This window comes from Dipodomys ordii, unplaced genomic scaffold (genome assembly GCF_000151885.1).
Source record: "Dipodomys ordii isolate 6190 unplaced genomic scaffold, Dord_2.0 Scaffold22, whole genome shotgun sequence".
In the NCBI taxonomy this organism is placed as follows: Eukaryota; Metazoa; Chordata; class Mammalia; order Rodentia; family Heteromyidae; genus Dipodomys; species Dipodomys ordii.
This window is the reverse complement of record NW_012267238.1, coordinates 655,959-675,158: the sequence shown is the minus strand read 5'-3', so window position 1 is coordinate 675,158 and position 19,200 is coordinate 655,959. Positions and strand designations below refer to the sequence as shown.

The following is a 19,200-nucleotide window of genomic DNA, read 5'->3' as shown; positions in this document are numbered from 1 at the left end:
GATCTGAAATCAGATCTTCTTTCTCTCCTTTCAGTAAGAGAGGAATTGCTTTTGACTGAGGACATCTGAATGATGGAGAATATCTTACCTGTACATTCAGTCAATTAATTATTCAAACACACTGATTGGGGCAGAGTTTGGTGTTATCCAAGCCACTCAAGCAAGAGTTGTTCAGTGGTGAAAATATTATTTCTCATTCTACTAAAAGCAATCTCATTCTTTATAAACTTAGGGACTAGAGGAGACATGTGTAGCCTCTTATGAGAATATATTATTTTATTTTTATATTTTTATATATTTTTCTTTCCCATCCTCTCCCTGCCTCCCCATCCAATCCTCCCTGCCCCTGCATCAAAGTTGTGAAGTTCATTTTTGACATAACGACTTGTACATCTCATTGTTGCAATGGGTCAAGTGCCTAGTTAAGTAGGATTTAGTAAAACCTAAGATCTATTAAAAATTAAAAAAACACCACCTAGAATTCTACAAAAATCAAGTTTATGAGTGTCTCACCTGTTTGTACTTTTGGAAAACTTGACATGTGTGTATAAACACTGAACTGTTTCTGATTTGTGAAATCACTATAGTTATAATCTATTACCCCTGGCATGTATAAACATATATATAAAATGCTACACAAAGTATGTATATTTAAAGAAACAGGGATTTTTAATTACTAGCTGCTTGGCCATGTTAGTTGGATATTCCCCAAGGCTTTTTAAAGTCTCAGTAGAGCATTTGAGGCGCCTGAGGTATCTTCTCTTGTGGTCTGTAAAACACCTTAAAACTCATGAAATGAGGCTGAACTTCTCCACTCTGATGTGAGGAGTTCTGTGTTTTACAAGGAAGGACTATAGAAAAAGCCATTAATTATACAGTAAGTAAAATATCAGCTACTATCTTAACTGCAAAATCCATGTGGTTCAGTTGATTAAAAAATAGTTTACATTAAAACTAAAATTTAAATTTAAAAAATTCCAACAAGCAAACCATGGTTAGAGGGGCAAATATACATAGGCAGTATATGACTTGAACTTTAAGTTATTTGGAAAACTTTCTGTTTAACTGAATAACATTTTAAAGTTAAATGACTGGTTCTTTTACCTGGTTTTTATCTCTTTGTTCTAAGGAATTTATGTTGTATTCTGCAACAATTTTCCAGGTGAATTTGGTTGATAGTATATGTGTATATTTTGTTTTAAAAAGCTGAATTTATAAATCTAAAGCCTTCAAAATGTCACTAACTGAATATTGTTTGTGTAACAGACCTCTGAATACTGAAAACAGTATATCATGAATATGATTTGTAAACATGATCACCTTTGAATAAATCAGTAACATCTGTTTTTAGTTGCTGAATTAGATTAACTGCATATGCCTTTGCAAGTAGGGAGATTTCATTTTTCTTCTGACATTAAGCTTTTTTTTTTTGCCCTTCCTGAGGCTTGAACTCAGGGCCTAGGCACTGTCCCTGAGCTTCTTTTGCTCAAGGCTAGCACTCTACCACTTGAGACACAGTGCCACTTCTGCCTTCTTCTGTTTATGTGGTACTGAAGAATAGGACCCAAGGCTTCATTCATGCTAGGCAAGCACTCTACCACTAAGCCACATTGCCAGCTCCCACATTAGGCTTTTAAAAAAGCTTTTCACACTCTAAATGCTGAGGATTTGCCTACTGGTGGTATTTGTCTTTCTTTCAGTTTCCTTTCTTTGTTGTGTTATAAAGGTGATGTACAGAGGGTTTAGAGTTAAGTCAAGTAATGAGTACATTTCTTTTTGAACAGTGTGATCTTTTAACTGTTTTGCATTTTAAAATTTTTATTTTTATTGTTATTTTAAAGGTGATATACAAAGGGCTTACAGTTACATAAATCAGTAAATGAGTACTTTTAAATTCTAAAGTATTCAAATAGAAATGTGTTTTATAATCATGACAATGAAAAAATCTTTAAATTTCTAAGTAAAACATACAAAATTGAGCCTGGTGGAGAACTATTTTTCCAGTGCTTTGAGACTTGATATCTTGATATGCAACTTCAACCTTGAATAATACAAAATGCCTATATTTTGAATGGAAGCTTTTTAAAATCATTGTCTTGTAAATTTTGTATCTTAGTATAGGAAACACATACACCTTTCCCAACTGATGTTTCTTCAGAACTCTCCTTCATTCCCAACTTATAAATGAAAAATTTCCCTGTATTCTAACATTTAAATAGTGGTGTAACTACAAATATAAATTTGGTATATACCTTTAATCTTTTAATGTAGCAACTTAAGAAATTTTGTTTTTCAATACTATCAGTATGTTTTCTTTTCCCTGTTTTCTGTCTAAACTTTCTAAGCAGCACTCAAGGTAGCTTTGATTACATATATTTTAACAATAAGGAATATTGTTCTCAGGAAAGTTAAATGGCCTTCTGTGCCACATAAAGATGAAGTGCAAATATAATATTTAGTCTGTAGTGGTTCAATATCCTTTCATCCTTTTATCTATCACTTATGCTTGAATCTTTCACTAGGTGCTTGCAATTCTGCCTGACACAAAAATTAATACATGAGGTAATTCACAAAGTAGGATAAAATAGCATAATATTGCAGTGTAACCAAAGGAGAAGCAGGAGTGACAAACTTTTCCTCCAGCAACAAATATAAGAATGAGTTTGGAACTAGGTATAAAAATACATAAAAGAAAGTAAATAAAATAAAATATTAGGTAATAAAATACATAGAAAAAATAGAAGCAAGAATAGAAGCTAAAAATTAAAAAGTGTTTTTATGCAGATAACTAAGAAATATGTATAATGAATATATATATATAGAAGGAGTTATTTTATATGTAAGTACAGGATATTTTAATGACAATATTTGTTATGTGGGTTTTACCTACATGTACCAGGAGTATTTTCACATAAGTAAGTTGTTTAAGAACATGTTTGATTTTCAGGTTAGCCATTGAAGGGGAAAAATTCTTACATCAACAAAGCATTTACTTTCTATGTATTATATATATATAGATAGATAGATAGATATAGATATAGATATGTATATATATATTATTTACTGGTAATTATTAAGTGCATTTGTTTAGCAGAATTTTAAATGCTAATATCCAGTAAACGTACCAATTTCACCAGTAAAATATGGAGATGGGTCAGAAAAAAATGCCTTTAATTATTTTTTCTGAAAATTATCTTTCTTTTTTTCCCTATTTCTTTCCCTTTGTATTATACATTTCTTGCCGTATCTTTTTCTGTTGATTTTCTTTTATCCAGCACATATTTAAGCTATTATTAGTAACCAAATATTGGTAAAATAATAAAACACATCTACAATGTCCTACAAACTATAAATAATAAACAAAGAAGATTAGATTGATTGCAAGACATATTTGTATACCTATAACCTCATTCATATATGTCATTCATTTAACATGCTATAAATTTATTATGATTTAAAAATGACATATAGTTTTAAAAGTCATTAAAAAGATGATGTACACTTTGGTGTGGGCGGGGGGAGGATTGGGGGATGGGGTGGATGGGAAGAGATAGGAAGGGTAAACAAAGGAGGAGGCTACAATGCTTGATAAGAAATATACTCATTATCTTGCCCATGAAACTGTAACCCCTCTGTACAGTATTTTCACAAAAAAAAGGTTACACTTATATAAGGTAAAATGTATATTTCTTTTTGGACAATTTCACCTCTTTCCTTGCTCTCTCCCGAGTTTTCCCTCCTGTCCTCACTCATAAATTGTGTAGCTCATTTTCAACACAAATACAGTTTTAATATGAAATCTTAGATTGCATAATCAATATGTTTCATTGTTTTTCAGAAATAGTTTTTAATGATTTCTAGTGAATATAAGGAATATTTCATAATACCTATAATTCATTTTTGTATTCATTTGTATTGAATATATGAAAAAGTTTAAAGCAATTACTTATTTATAAGCTTTGAGACTATGTGCTATATATGCTTTTGCTATATTACCTCATATAAGTAATCCTCACAGCAATATTTAAATATATCACCATTAATAAAAAGTTTATTTAAAAGCTGGGAAGTTGGCTCAATGGTAGAGTGCTTGTCTTGCATGCATGAGGCACTGGGTTTGATTCCTCAGCACCACATAAGCAGAAAAAGTTGGAAGTTGGGCTGGGGCTCAAGTGGTAGAGTGCTAGCCTTGAACTGAAGAGCTGAGGGACAGTCCCCAGACCCAGAGTTCAGACCCCATGACCAACAAACACTTTTTTAAATAAAAAAGTAAAAAGTTTATTTAAAACAAGTATGGAAACCAGCAAAATGATATAACATTCTTCAATTATTTCTAAGTTAACAATGCATTTACACAAAAATCACTTGCCCTAACACCAAAGACAGTTCAGAAAAAAAACATTTCAGAGAGACAAAAACATTGTAATCTCAAGCATTTGCAGTCTAGCTGATAGAGAAGAAACATAATCATATCTAGAAACTTTATGAGTGCAACAAGACTTAAATGATATCAAAGAATGTTCAGAACAAAAGCTTACGTATTTCCTAGACCAAAAACTGAGGAAATATTCTCTGGGTGAGATAAACTGTGTAGTTACTTTAAAAGCCATTAAATTCATTAGGTATAGAAGAAAGATGGGTTAGTCAGAGACCTTGGCTTGAGTAAAGGTGTAAAGATATAAATTAGTAAATTATAAGGACAGATCTCCATATATACAAAAACAAGTTTATGGAGAAACTATGAGCTAGAAGTTTCAAAAAAAATGACCAAGTTTATTCTAAAGCAATAGTAATTAAAATTAAAAATAGAAATAAAACATTTAAAAAAGGAATTTAGATCAAATGTGGGAGTTCATGTGCTAACTGAAGCCTTGAAGAAATGCAAATTGCCTAAAATTTTTATATGAATCAGAAGAGAACCAGTAGGGAAGAAGCAAGTGGAAGATAAATGTGGTATGTATGCTTTTATGTCCAATAGGCCCTGTAAATCTGTATGGGAGATGATCTAGGAAAAATGTACAATAATTCAACAAAACTATTGGTGAGACCACCGAGCCCTTTTTATTATTATTTATTATTATTATATGAATTATATGAATTATATATTATATGAAGATGGAATAATCAGTTAAGTAGCTGAATTGTATAAAATACCTGAGCTTGGACTCATGCCCAATATTTTTTTAATGTAGTTATACACTGGTGTCTCACACCTGTAATTCTAGCTATTCAGGAGTCTGAAAGCTGAGGATCACAGTTTGAAGCCAGTCTGGACAGGGCAATCTATGAGATTCTCATCTCTAATTAACTACTAAAAACAAGAAGGAGGAGGAGAAGGAGGTGGAGGAGGAGGAGGAGGAGGAAGGAGGTGGAGGAAGAAGGAGGAAGAAGACGACAATGAAGAAAAAGCTGGAAGTGGAGCTGTGGCTCAAGTGATAATAATAGCTTTGAGCAAAGAAAGCTCAGGGACAGCTCCCAGGCCCTGAGTTCAAGCCCCAGAAATCACACACACACACACACACACACACACACACACACACACACACACAAATGCAGTAATTAAATTTAGTTATTTTACAAAGTCTAATGATACTTCTTTTGTGAATGAATTTAAATCTCTGCAGATTTAGTATTATTAAGAATCCATTTTTCAAATAGATATTTTAGTCAAATAGATTGATTTATATATAACAAAATAATAGATTGATTTATATATAACAAAATTAATCAACTGAGCGAAAATTTTGATACTTTTAAAATATATAAAATACAGAATCTTTGTATCCACCATAATAGGAACATTTTCATCTTTGAAGGTTTGGGCACTGCTATGAAATCGGAGGTAGGCTCTTCTCACTGTCTGCCTACCTTCTGTACTTATGATAGCTCAGGGTTACATTGCTATGAAAATTTCTATATAATAAGATTTTATAGCATTTGGTTACTTTGTACTTGTCTTTGTTTCTTAAACAACCAGTAATTTTCTGCCTTTGTACCTCTCAATATCTTCCTTTTGAATTTTCAATTATATAGATCTGCCTTAGTTTATTTAGCTTTTCAGTAACAAGTTTATATTTGATCTTCTTCAGGGTTTTTGCTGTTATAAATGAAGCTTCAATAAAAAATTTTATATGTCTTTATGTAGACACATATGTCTATTTCTCTTGTCTAACTCCTTGAGCGTGAAATCTCTGAGGTATATTAACTGTGTTATAAATCCTTACTTAATTTTAAAGTGTTGAATTCTTTGCCAAAGAATTTTTATTATATTGTATCCTATCAGCAATGTACAATAATTCCAGTTGCTCCACATTCTTAGTAACAGAATTTAGTGCTCCACTTTCAGTTCTTCATAGCGTAATTTTATAACTCATGTTTAAACGACCTTCCTTGTGCCTCGAACCCGTCTCTCAGCTTCTCTGACATATAATTTCTTTTACAGATTTGCAAGCATACTGGGCGACAATCCTAACTACATTTCATCATGTCACCTCTTACTAACACTTCTGATTGGCCCATTTTTTCCTTCATTGGTATTCCTGGTCTCGAGTCTGCACACATGTGGATCTCCATCCCCTTCTGTCTTTTGTATCTGGTAGCCCTTGGGGGTAATGTTCTTCTCCTCATTCTAGTTAGGTCAGAACAGATTCTTCATGAGCCCCAGTATTATTTTTTGGCTATGCTAGCCCTCACTGACCTCGGGCTTTCATTGTCAACAATGCCCAGTGTCTTGGCTATCTTCTGGTTTGATGTCCACCATATTGGCTTGGATGCCTGCCTGGCTCAAATGTTCTTCATTCACACTCTCTCCTCAGTGGAGTCAGGGGTACTGGTAGCCATGGCTTTCGATCGCTTGGTAGCTATCTGTGCTCCGCTCAACTACAGCAGGATCCTGACCCACTATACTGTTGGCTGCCTCAGTGGAGCTGCCCTCCTACGAGGGGCCACCCTGTTAGCTCCTCTTCCTTTTTTCCTCAGGACTTTTCCTTTCTGTGGGGCCAATGTCCTGTCACATTCTTACTGCTACTACCCAGATATGCTGAACCTGGCCTGTGGAGACGTCACTTTCAGCAGTGTCTATGGACTGGTCTGTGTCCTCTGCACATTTGCTGTGGATGTTATCTTCATCCTAGTTTCCTACATGAAGATCTTGGGCACTGTGATGAAGATGGGAATCCAAGATAGAAACTGGAAATCCCTGCACACCTGCGCGTGTCACCTGTGCACAGTGCTGGTGTTTTATCTACCTCTCATAAGTCTCGCGGTACTTCATCGGTACAGCGAGGAAACTTCCCCAATTCTATACACTACCATGAGCAATGCCTACCTCCTCCTGACTCCACTGCTAAACCCTCTTGTCTACAGTCTCAAGTCCAGACAGATCCAAGCTGCTCTGCGCAAGAGATTTTGGGTGCAACGTGTTATTGCCGGGGAATGAGTTTTGTCTTCAAATCAGAAGGAGCAATTGTTTTTAAATGATTATCGAGGGTCTACTGTGTGCCAAGTAGTTACGCACGGAACTGTGAATTCAAACATGAAACCTGTCTCAGGCCGCTCCTTTAGGAAGGGAACAAAGTTAGGAAAGGCAGGCAGCATGTTGACATCAATGATCACGAATGTGATCATAGATGCTCACTGTTCGGCATCTTGATGGGAAATGGCACGAAGCACAGTTCCATGTTTTTGAAGTATGAGTTGAATGAGCATCACAATGTCGCCTCTTCTCGTGGTGGAGTCCAATACTGGATTACCCAATGATCAGTCCATGTGTGAGTTCACAGAAAATGCAAGATGTCACCTGATTCCAAATTTCAATGTGGTTCCAGTTGAGGAATTACCATTGTACTCATAAACTGCTTTGTTAAATGGCAATTTCTTCATACAACTACTTAAAGATAACAATTTAAAAATCCCAAAATTGATGACAAATTTACGATTGTATGTGTGGTAGAAATTGATTGTATGAATCTTTTTTGGTTCAGCGATTCCCAAAATATAATGAAGTCTTTTGAAAAAAAGTAAGAGTGTGAGAAATGATCATTTTTATTATATTATTACTTCATAATCTTATTTTACTTGTATTTTGTTTTGCTTCCATTTTCATATTGATAGATTCTATCCTGAGTTCCAAAACAAGGGTGTAACTCTCTTTAAGTTCCTGAAGACTCTGTTATCTTCTGAGGCTCTTTTAAGGTTGCAATACAAGCAACTGTTAACTTTCTTTTAAAACATTTTGAATTTAGAGTAAAAGACAATATATACATGAAAATAATGTGATGTCTGACCTTGATTTGCATTTATAGAACAAACACATAGTTTAATATGTCATATACAATTATGACACAGCTAAATGAATAACTTAATACTTCAGCACCTATTCAAATACATGATTTTCACAACAAAATATAAGTACAGAAATTCAAGAATTGTTTTGAACTGGAAGACAAAAGTATTTTCTGATTACCTTTGATATCACTATCTGAGTGACAGAGATATTATCTTTTTGTATTTCTTAAAAGTAGATAGCAGTAAATAATATAATTTCCTTTGCATAGATTTGGATACTGTAGCTGTTTTCCCTAAATGATTTAACAAGTAAATTATACAGGTCTAATTTTATTCAATATATGCCAGTCTTTAATTAAATATTAAATCTAGTTTTGCCCAGTCTGAAGAAACCAAGTATGTATTACTTAGGTGACAAATTGCATAGTACTGCTTTGTTGTATTTTTCTTTAATCTCTCAATCTTTATGTTAGATGAGATTTTTATTGGGATAGGTTCAAAATAAGAATTGTAGAATATGAACAAGTTTAAGTAAAACTTATAGAAAATGAACCTTCTTTTCTTTTACAGAATAGTTTAGATTTGATTCACATAATGTAAAATGTAACTGTAAAATGGTTTCTCCATGAACCTGTAATCCCCGGTACTCAAGAGGCCGAGTCTGAACACTGTGATTCAGAGCCAGTCTGGGCAGGAAAGTCTGTAAGACTCTTATCTCCAATTAACCAGAAAAATGCTTGAGTGGAACTGTGGATCAAGTGATAGTGTCAATCTTGAGTACTAAAGCTCAGGGACAGTGTGTAGACCCTGAGTTCAAGTCCCAGGACTGGAGCACACACGACATGTATTTTCATATGACTGTTTGGGCTGACATGGGATCTCATAGGTGAATTATGTGAAATCTAGGAATAACTCATGATGCTTTAGAAATACTTATCCTTGCCTTATATTTTAAAGTGGGGGATAATTCCCCCTTTGCAGAAATGTTATAGTGAAACCTTGCAGAGATATTCTAAAACAATCGCACTGATTTGTTTTCCAACATCCCTGGTACCTTTCATATTACATTATGTGTAAATAGCCAGTACACCTCTCATATCATGTTTTCACACTGTAAATGAGTAAGTAAAAGACAGATGTGAGAAATCAACATTGGACATTGAGTCTAAGGGGGAAATCTTTCTCTGTGTCAGTTTTACAGGTAGGATATAGATTAAGGTCTGAAAATAGGATAAAATGTAATAAGTCATAGTTTTATGAGTAAAGATTGTCCATTTATACATTTATAATATTTTATTTGCACCCATATTCCTTAATAAGTAATCTGAGATACTGTTCCACACAAAGTTAAAATAAATGAGAAATTATTGACTGGAGTTTCATGGTAACTCTATCATATTCAGAACCAAATTCTTTGTATTTCTAAATGAAGATCATAACTCAGCCATTCCATAGGGTTCAGAAAGGCCAATAAATTTTTCCAATGTGTTCTAAAACTTTTTCTATTTTCCTTTATTTTCCCTAGGTTTTACTGTGTTTTATGCCCCTCCCTTTTATTATATCCACTAGAGCAAAATTCATTTGTATTATATACACTATGTTAACCATATCAAATAGTGGAACACCTGGGCCATTGTAAATTCATATATTATTTTATATGTTATTTTTTTACCCAAGAAAATCTTTCCAATATACTCCACTGATATATGAAATTTTCTGCAGAAAAGAATATTTTTCTGAATACCTTAGAGATTATATCACTGGGAGCTTGTTTAGTAACTTTAACTTGCCTCACAATTATACAACACGTTCTACTTGGTTTTGGTCTTTAGACTTTGAATACATGAAGATATGTTTCTCATTATACCCATCCTCAAATTTAATGCAAACCAAATTGCTCCTCTTCTTCTTCTCCTCTTCTTCTTCCTTCCTTCTTCTCTTCTTTCTTCCTTTATTCTTTCTTCTTCCTCACTCTCCTCTTTCTCCTCCTGCTTCCCCTCCTCTTCCTCTCTATCCTCTTCCTCTCCTCCCCTCTTCCTCCTCTCTCTCCTCCTCTTCCTCGTTCTTCTTCTTTCTCCTCTTTTACAAGTTGTCCATATACATCTGTGATGACATGCTGCTATGTTGTCATACTGATAATATTCTAGTACTTCTGTGTTCATTCTCATTTCATCCCATTTAATCCATCACTAATTTCATTTACTTATGTCTTGTATAGATAGATAGACAGACAGACAGACAGGCAGACAGACAGATGGATAGATGAGAGATACATCTTGAATATGTTCACTCATTTGTACCGCTATAGTCTCTTCACTAATTCAAGCTTTCCTGAGTTCTTTCACCTGCTATTATTGACTTTTCTCCAATATCACTTCATGTTCAATCTATTATTTATCTTATGGAATTGCTAAACATAGTTATGTTGTATTTTTTGAATTTTTGCAGCAGAATCCATGTTTGGTCTTATAAATTTAACCTAAATCAGATAAAAGGCAAAGTTCGTTATGATCTGACCTACATAGTTTTTCTTTCATAGTCAGGTTTTGCTAAACACTGTAAACATTGCATGGTAGTTTAAAATTTTCCCTTGCTACTATTTATAACTGACAGACAATTTTTATCTAGCAGTGAGAGAATTCTTGTTCATCTTTTATGTATTATATTACTGACATGCAACCTCTGTAGCATAATTTCAATCAAAATTTCAATAAATATGATTTCATTGTTAGCCTAGCAGATTCCTAAGCAGGGCATTCGTGTGATATTGATCCCTTCATCTATAGGATCTAACATCTTAGAACTGAATCAATTTAAACTACAGGATATCCAATTAGTGTTCAGTGAAGAATTGTTTCTTTGGTATTTGGGAGGAAAAAACGTCACACATCTGGTACTAAGAATAAATATTCTAGACTGTGTGTGTGACTATGTGAAAATGGAGGGGAAGATTTTTGTTGGTTTTTCACCTTATACTCTGTGAGTGGATGGTGTGTGTGTGTGTGTGTGTGTGTGTGTGCATGTGATGTGTGTTAGTACTCACAGGCAATGGTGGGAGTAATGAAAGAAAGACAATGTCAAGGAAAAGGAAACAAAATGAACGACAAAGAGAAAGGAAAGTTACTCATACCATAGAAGAGAAAATAAAGTATTTTGCTAAGAGACTTCAAAAGTAAAAATTCTAGTAATAGCTTGTGGCTGAACAAGTTTAAAAATATAGAAGAAATAATTTTGTAATCACAGAGATTAGTTTCCATGAAAGAACTATCAGCAATGTGGTATTATTCCATCCCAAGCAAATCATTTCAATGCCTTGGAAAAAAATTGAAATTGACTAATAGCCTCTTAGTCTTAAGAGAAACAACAGAAAAATCAATGCTAGTTAATTAATTAGATATACTAACGTAAAATGACAAAAGCTCTGATATCCACTCACTGTTGTCCTTTTCGACTCTTCCTCCAAACTGTGTTCTAGGCCTATACTTGATTACTTGTACGTCCTCAGACTACAGTACTTTTTCCTTCTATGCCTTAGTTTATGCTGTTATCTCTGCCACAAATGTTTCCTCCATCTTTCCTGTTGGAGTGCTGTTGTTGATTGTCCCCTGGCTTATAAATCCCACATCACTCTAAATTTATCTCCCATAATATATGTCACACATCAATCATTTACTTCTTTGCTTTTCCTATTAAAAATAAAACCAATTTGCTGACTTTTTATATTTTGAGATAATAGTAAATGATCTGTTATTTTATGACTGAATAAAAGCCATTATGGGTGCACACATGTCTATATAAACATATAAAACTCTATCCTTCGTTCAGGCATACATGTATGCACAAAATGATAGGTGAACTTCCATTTAATGATCAAGTTCCAGTTTTCTAATTTCCAGTGAGTAGTATAGGCTTCTATAGGTGTTCCCTAATTTTCAGATGTTTTACTTGTGCTAATGGATGATTCTCTGCAAGAAAAAAGTAATTATTTTTTTAAAAGTCACTTTCTTTCTTGTGGGAACTAATCCTACTTCATTGCTCTTTTCCAGGAAGTGATCATTAACTGATTCGTTTCCACAATTTTCACATTTTACATATCTAGTGTGTTTCTTTAAAAGAGGGAAAAATGGATGCATCTCTCATTTCACAGCACAATAAGTTATACATTTTCAGTTTTCTTCCATAACAGTAATCAAAATAGCTTCATTTTCACAGATGATATGAAATAAAACATACCTGAAAGTGATGACAAATTTCTTGGAAGCAGTCAGATGAGAAGATACAGACAGGGTATTTGTCTCACTAAGTCCTTATGTAACTAATTGAGCAAGTTTTCCCTCTCCTTGAATACTTTACACACTGCTGACCTTATCTGTTTGGTTTTAAGACTATAAACTAAAGGATTAAGGACAGGAGTCAAGAAGAGAAAGAGATTGGCCATGGTGACATGAAGAAGAGGAGAACTGAATGTACCAAACCTGTGGATCAGGGCTAACACAATGAGTGGCACATAGAAAATGAAGACAGTGAAGATGTGAGAAACACAAGTGTTAAGTGCCCTGAGCCTGCCACTCCCCGAAGCGATATTCAGCACTGTCTGCAGAATTAAGATGTATGAAATGACAATGAACACTGAGTCAATTCCAAAAGAGCAGAGGACTAGAGACAAGCCATAGATGATGTTGACCCTGACACGTCCACAGGCTAGCTTCATAACGTCAGGATGGTAGCAGTAACAATGCGAAAGAATGACACCTTTGCAGAAGGGCAGCCGTTTGAGCAGGATTGGCAGAGGTGCCATCAATACTACACCCCGGGTCACAGCTCCAAGGCCCATGCCAATAATCCGAGAAGGAGTTAAAACCACAGTGTACTGCAGTGGGTTGCGAATAGCTACAAACCTGTCAAAGGCCATGGCCAGCAGGATAGCTGACTCCATGGAAGAGAAGGTATGAATGAAGAACATCTGTGCCAGGCAAGCATGGAATTCAATCTGCCTGTGATTCAGGAGGAAGACATTGAATACTGTTGGTAGAGTTGATAAAGACAGACCCACATCGGTAGCTGCGAGCATGCACAGAAAGATGTACTGAGGCTCATGAAGGATGGAAGTGGTTTTGATGACAAAGAGGATGGTGAAGTTTCCTAGGAGGGCAATTAAGTACATGATGCACAGAGGGATAGAGATCCATATTTGTACTGCCTGGAGTCCTGGAATGCCAGTGAGAAGAAAAGTTGATGGCTGAAACCAGCTACTGTTGCTAAGCTCCATGAAGATACCTTTGGAAAGTCAGCTCAGATATGGTTTCACATGTCCCTGTAGGAAGAGGGGGAAATGATTTTAAGACAGGAAGAGATAATACAGCTAATCCCCAACGTCAATTGGAAATGATCCTTAGAAGGTTTACATTTAGGAAATGATCCTTAGAAGGTTTCCAGGCCCATTTGAATAAATTTCTGGAGTTTGGACATGGGGCAATTGGTATTAAAATCTAACAACTACTAGGTTGATTTGGCACAGAATACTTAATAGTTGGTAAAATGAACTTATTTTATGTCTCAAAGGGAGGAAATCATTCTCATAAGACCTTATCTATTGTAGTACTCTTAGTTACAAGTGTTTCTGCTTTATATTTTCTTCTTTTTTGTCAAAACTCTAAAAGAATTCTTCCACATCAACTTTATACCTGTAGACATTCAGGTATCTTGAAACATACACTTTTTTTTCTAGCATTTCTCCTTGCAGAAATAAATCAGGATATTTCAATAACTTGCATAAAACTCATCATTTTATTTAACTTCACATGATAATTTTCATTCTTACAGTGAAATTTACATGTGTTTTCTTTTCTTTTTTTTTTTTTGAATTGTTTCTGGGCCTTGAACTCAGATCCTGGGGACTATCTCTGAGCTTCTTTTGTTCAATGTTACTGCTCTTACCACACATATTATAACTTCATTTACATCTTTTTTAGTAGATGATTGGAGATAAAAGTCTCACAGACTTTCCAATTGGGGCTGGATCTTGAGATCTCAACCCCCCGAGAATCTAAGATTATAGGTATGAACTACCAGCACCAGGCTATATTTAATATTTTCTTTGAAAGGGATAGACTTATTTTTCCAAGTGAGGAAATGTACTAAAATATGAGAGAATGATAAAATCAATACCTATTGGCATAACTTCTCAGATGATACTAGAAAAGTATCAGAAATTAATAAGTCCTTGAAAAGAATAAATGAATCTACTTCAAAATATGAGTAAATTGCATTTGAGAATCAATAAATATCAGTATTTTAAAAATGCCTAAAATAGCCTTATTAGAGAAAATGATTTTATTTCTTCACTTACACTATGAAGAAATCTGAAGAAATAGACTCTATATAATTGTTTTAGAAACACTTAATCTTGAAAAGACTAAATTTCAATGCAGAGCTTGTCCATGCTGAAATTGAATATACTAAGGTAACTATGAAATGTTTGAATAATCTAAACAGAATCCTTAAATTTTTATTGTTATTTTAAAGGTGATGTACAGAATGGTTACAGTTACATAAGTCAGGTAATGAGCACATTTCTTTTCAAACAATGTCCAGGATGCCTTTTTCAAAATCCTATTGGTTAAAAATGTGATGAAATATAAAAATCACCAGGGGAAAATTTAAATAGAAACATTAAAGGATTATTTCTTAGGAAAAAGACTTCAGAGATACTGGACAAGAAACCATTTATCTCCTTCCAGCCAAATTAAAAATTGAGTATCGTTTGAACTAAGTTAAATAACATTTTCTCCTTTTAAAGTGTAAAGTGAAGAGTACATCCCCGATGGATCACAGTTTTCATCCATAAAGACATTTTCTCCACTGTATTGCTGCCTATGTAACTTAATGCACGTATATTGTTGAGTGCTTTTATAAAACATGTCTACCTTATGGAGAATAACAGGACACATTTACTGCCCCTACTGAGAAGGTCATTTTCTTATCTCAGTAAAAATTTCTCATGGGTACATTTTCTACACAGGTTCATCCACATGCACATAATCAGCCTTCTCTTTGCTTTTATTCTCTTCTACAATACGTTGGGAATTAATCCCTTCTTTATACTCATCTCTCCCTTCTATATATAGCTCTGGAACAATCTATATCAGCACTTGGCACATTACAAACAGAATCCACACACCTGCCACCACTAGCTCACACTCAAGTCAATATTTATACGTATGGTAGCTTATTTACTTGTGTGTGTGTGTGTGTGTGTGCATGTGTGTATACTGGTAGTGGGGCTTGAACTCAGGGCCAAGGCACTGTCCCTTAGCTTTGTTGCTCAAGGATAACATTAGCACTTGAGGAACATCTCTACTTCTGGCTTTTTGAAGGGTTCATTGGAGATGAGTCTTATGGCATTTTCTGCCGGGAGCCGTTTGTTTGTTTTTGGCCAGTGCTGAGGCTTGAACTCAAGGCCTGGGCACTATCCCTGAAGTTCCCCCCCCCCTTTTTTTTTTGCTCAAGGCTACCACTCTACCACTTGAACCACAGAGGCACTTCTGGCTTTTTCTATTTATGTGGTACTGAGGAATTGAACCCAGGACTTCTCATGCATGCTAGGCAAGCACTCTACCACTAAGCCACATTCCCAGCCCACCTGGGCTGTTTTGAACTGTGATCCTCAGATCTCAGGCTCCTGAATATCTAGGATTACAAGAATGGTCCACCAGCATCTGGCATTATTTCAGTTTTAATACCTCTCATATCTCTACTTCTGACCAGTGAGACTATTTTTTCTTCAACTGATTTCTTTTTGTCATTCTTCAATCTAAGATTGGTGCTTCAACCCACTAGATATTACATTCATTCTCACATCTGAATCTTCTGCACCTTTTCATCACACTCTCCAATTCCATGCTTCTTCTAAATTAGCAGTGATTAAATTCATTAAAGGTCAGTTGATAATAGAGTATACATTTAAATATTCTTATAATTATCTCACCTCATAAGACTTCCTTCAGTCATTAAATTCTGGAATGTACTTCTACATTGCAATACTTTTTTGCATATTTGAATTCATACGTTATTCAACTTGTTGCCTAAATAACTGTTCCATAACCTACCCAATTTAAATACCCTTAATTTTGGGATTGAAGCCTTCACATATCTCAGGATAGTTTGTACAAACAATGGACACTGTATATTTTCATTAAACAAATAAGGGTTTGAACATTCCTAACATATCATATACCTTGTACTATTTTGCAGAGATATAAAATTCACTGATAATCCAAAATCTATTTTAAACTCTAATTTGAAATTTGAATTTTCAGTAATATTTTCTTCTGGGTTCATTGAAAAACTAAGAGTAGATGCTACTATTCTTGAAAGTAGGAAAAGAATTATGTATCATCTGGTAGAATATATTCGGTCTAGAACTGGTCAACTTGGTAAGTTTCAAGTTACCTTTGCCTTGGATTTCCATTTATGTGTGTGTTAGAATTCCCATCCTAACTTGGAACTTCTTCCTAAGACTATTCCTGGAGATGCAAAGCATATATCACTATTCCAATGAGAATAGTTCCTTTTAATCTTTCTTGAATCCCTTTTGACATAAACTTCCTTCAATCTGATTATGCATGTGAATATTTGCTTCTGAAATATCTGTTTAACGCCATCTCTCTTAAAGTGAATGGTCCTACTGTTTTTCTCACTTCTCCAATTAGACCTTTTTTATCTTCAACTTTTCCCAGTTCTCCTTTATTCTTTGAAACTTTACTTAGTGATTTTTTTCCATTTTGAAAATTAGCAAGCCAAATGCAGCTACTGAAGAGGTTGAGTTATCAAGATCCTAGTTCAAAGACAGCTGGGACAGAAAAGTCTGTGAGACTCATCTCCAATCAGCATTAGAACAGCTGGAGGTAGAGCTGTGTGGCTCAAGTGGTAGAGTGATACCCTTGAGTGAAAAAGCTAAGGGACAGCACGCAGGCCTTTAGATCAAGCCCCAGGACAAATTAAAAAACACACACACAAAATTTTGTAATCAGTGGAGATAATGTTAAGTAGGAAGGAAAGGTAGGTAGGTAGATAGAGAGATAGATAGATAGATAGATATAAAGATATATATATATACACCCACATATAATATATATGTGTATATTTAATGAAGAAATGGGAGATGTACGGGAAGATAGCAACTCTCCAAATGATAATGCTAGAACTGAGGAATAAAGTATTTGAAATATTACTAGAAAGAACAATCAGTGAAATACAGAATTGTCAGTACAAAGCACCCAAATTTCAGTGTGGATGGAAAACAAACAGATTTGATAACTGAGAGAGAGAGAGATAGAGAAAGAGAGAAAGAGAGAGAGAGAGAGAAGGAAAACTCCATTTAAGCAACTTCTAAAGACAATGGCACATTTCTGTGAGTTTTTTTGTTGTTGTTTAAGTGAACACACTGCAATCTCCTTACCAGTAACCCAAATTCTTAGCACAGGACAAATGACAGTTCTCTTTCAAGCTTACCTTTTCTGAAGAGAGGTGGATTCTTAGATGTCCAGACCTTCTGGACTTTGGTTACTTTGCAGCAGAATTATTTTTTGGCAAGAAATAGAGAATCGTAGATTGAAGGTACCAGAGGGAGGTTATTAAAAATTTCCCAAGAGATATTGGTGAACATATACCACACATGAGATGCCACAAAAACAAATTACTTCCACCCAAGGAGACAACAAATGTTTTGTGTTTTTTTCAATACCCCAGAGTCTTTAGAAATTAATTCATGAACTCATTGTGTCTCCACTATCCACCATAACATACAAGAAGCTTTGCTTTACAAGTGATTATTCCTGATAGGGAACTGTTTAGTGCCTGAACTTAGTGTAGATTGTCACAGAAATGAATAATTGTGAAATGTAATTCCTAGCCTTTTATCTGAGAAGCTGGAGGGTACAAAGCATCTGTCATTGTTATTGTAAATGTGTGTTTCTATTCACAGTATTGAATAAATCCCCAAATAAATACAATGTTTAGAACAACCAAAATAATGAAAATCTTGAAACAAAAAAGAATACAACTCTGAAGGAATGAATTCATAGAAACTTAGATTAAGCCCACTGTCTAGAATGAAATATCATATCTGAGAGTTAATTGATCCAATCTATTGAGTTTATAGTCCTGAAGAAGACACAGATGCACAAGAAATAAAGTCTGTTTTCTTGCACACTTGAATTGTAAATATGTTCAGCCAACTTTCTTGAATCCCTATATGGCTTATTTTATCTAAAATAATATAATGAGAGTGATAACCAACACAAAACACTGCTTTACTGCCTGGTATTTCCATGGATCTCGAGATACTCTTACCACTGAGTTTTCTGTAGCTTTTGTCCTCTGTCCAAGATATAACAATAAGAAGAATAAATGATGTCCTTGATTGACCGTCTATATTGGCTCTTCGTACATTTAATAAAGGATAGGCTCTCACTATGCAGTTATTGCATGTTACTGTTAATGTTGTTATCCTTTTCACCTCAGTACCATTTTATTGAAGACATTGAACATTGCTTTATTCTAAATGCTACCCATTGTATCATTCTATGGGCAATGAAATTCACACCATTTTATTAGTACTATAAGAATACAACCATATCTGGACACTGGTGACTTATGCCTATAATACTAGCTAGTAAGGAGGCTGAGGAATGAGGATTGCAGATCAAAGCCAGCCTAAGCAGGAAAGTCCATGAGACTTTTATCTCCAATTAACTACCAAAAATCCAGAAATGGAGCTGTGGCTCAAGTGGTAGGGCGCTAGCCTTGAACACAAAACCTCAGGGATAGCATTTAGATCCTGAGCCATAGGACCAGCACCAAGAAAGAAAGGAAGGAAGGAAGGAAGGAAGGAAGGAAGGAAGGAAGAAAGAA

At 34.6% G+C, this 19,200-nt stretch overlaps 2 protein-coding genes across 2 annotated transcripts; one reads left to right on the top strand and one right to left on the bottom strand.

Annotated features, from left to right (window-relative positions):
* The first annotated feature begins 6,484 nt into the window (after positions 1-6,484).
* Positions 6,485-7,438, top strand: LOC105984034 (olfactory receptor 51L1-like). The gene has a single exon (XM_013014075.1). It carries the CDS (start codon positions 6,485-6,487, stop codon positions 7,436-7,438), a length of 954 nt encoding a protein of 317 aa, XP_012869529.1.
* A 5,163-nt stretch (positions 7,439-12,601) lies between these two features.
* Positions 12,602-13,555, bottom strand: LOC105983892 (olfactory receptor 51I1-like). The gene has a single exon (XM_013013926.1). The coding sequence runs from the start codon at positions 13,553-13,555 to the stop codon at positions 12,602-12,604; it is 954 nt and encodes a 317-aa protein (XP_012869380.1).
* Positions 13,556-19,200: the final 5,645 nt, after the last annotated feature.

Coding starts and splice junctions, on each gene's coding strand:
- LOC105984034 (XM_013014075.1), top strand. CDS start 6,485: ATGTCACCTCTTACTAACACTTCTGATTGGCCCATTTTTTCCTTCATT.
- LOC105983892 (XM_013013926.1), bottom strand. CDS start 13,555: ATGGAGCTTAGCAACAGTAGCTGGTTTCAGCCATCAACTTTTCTTCTC.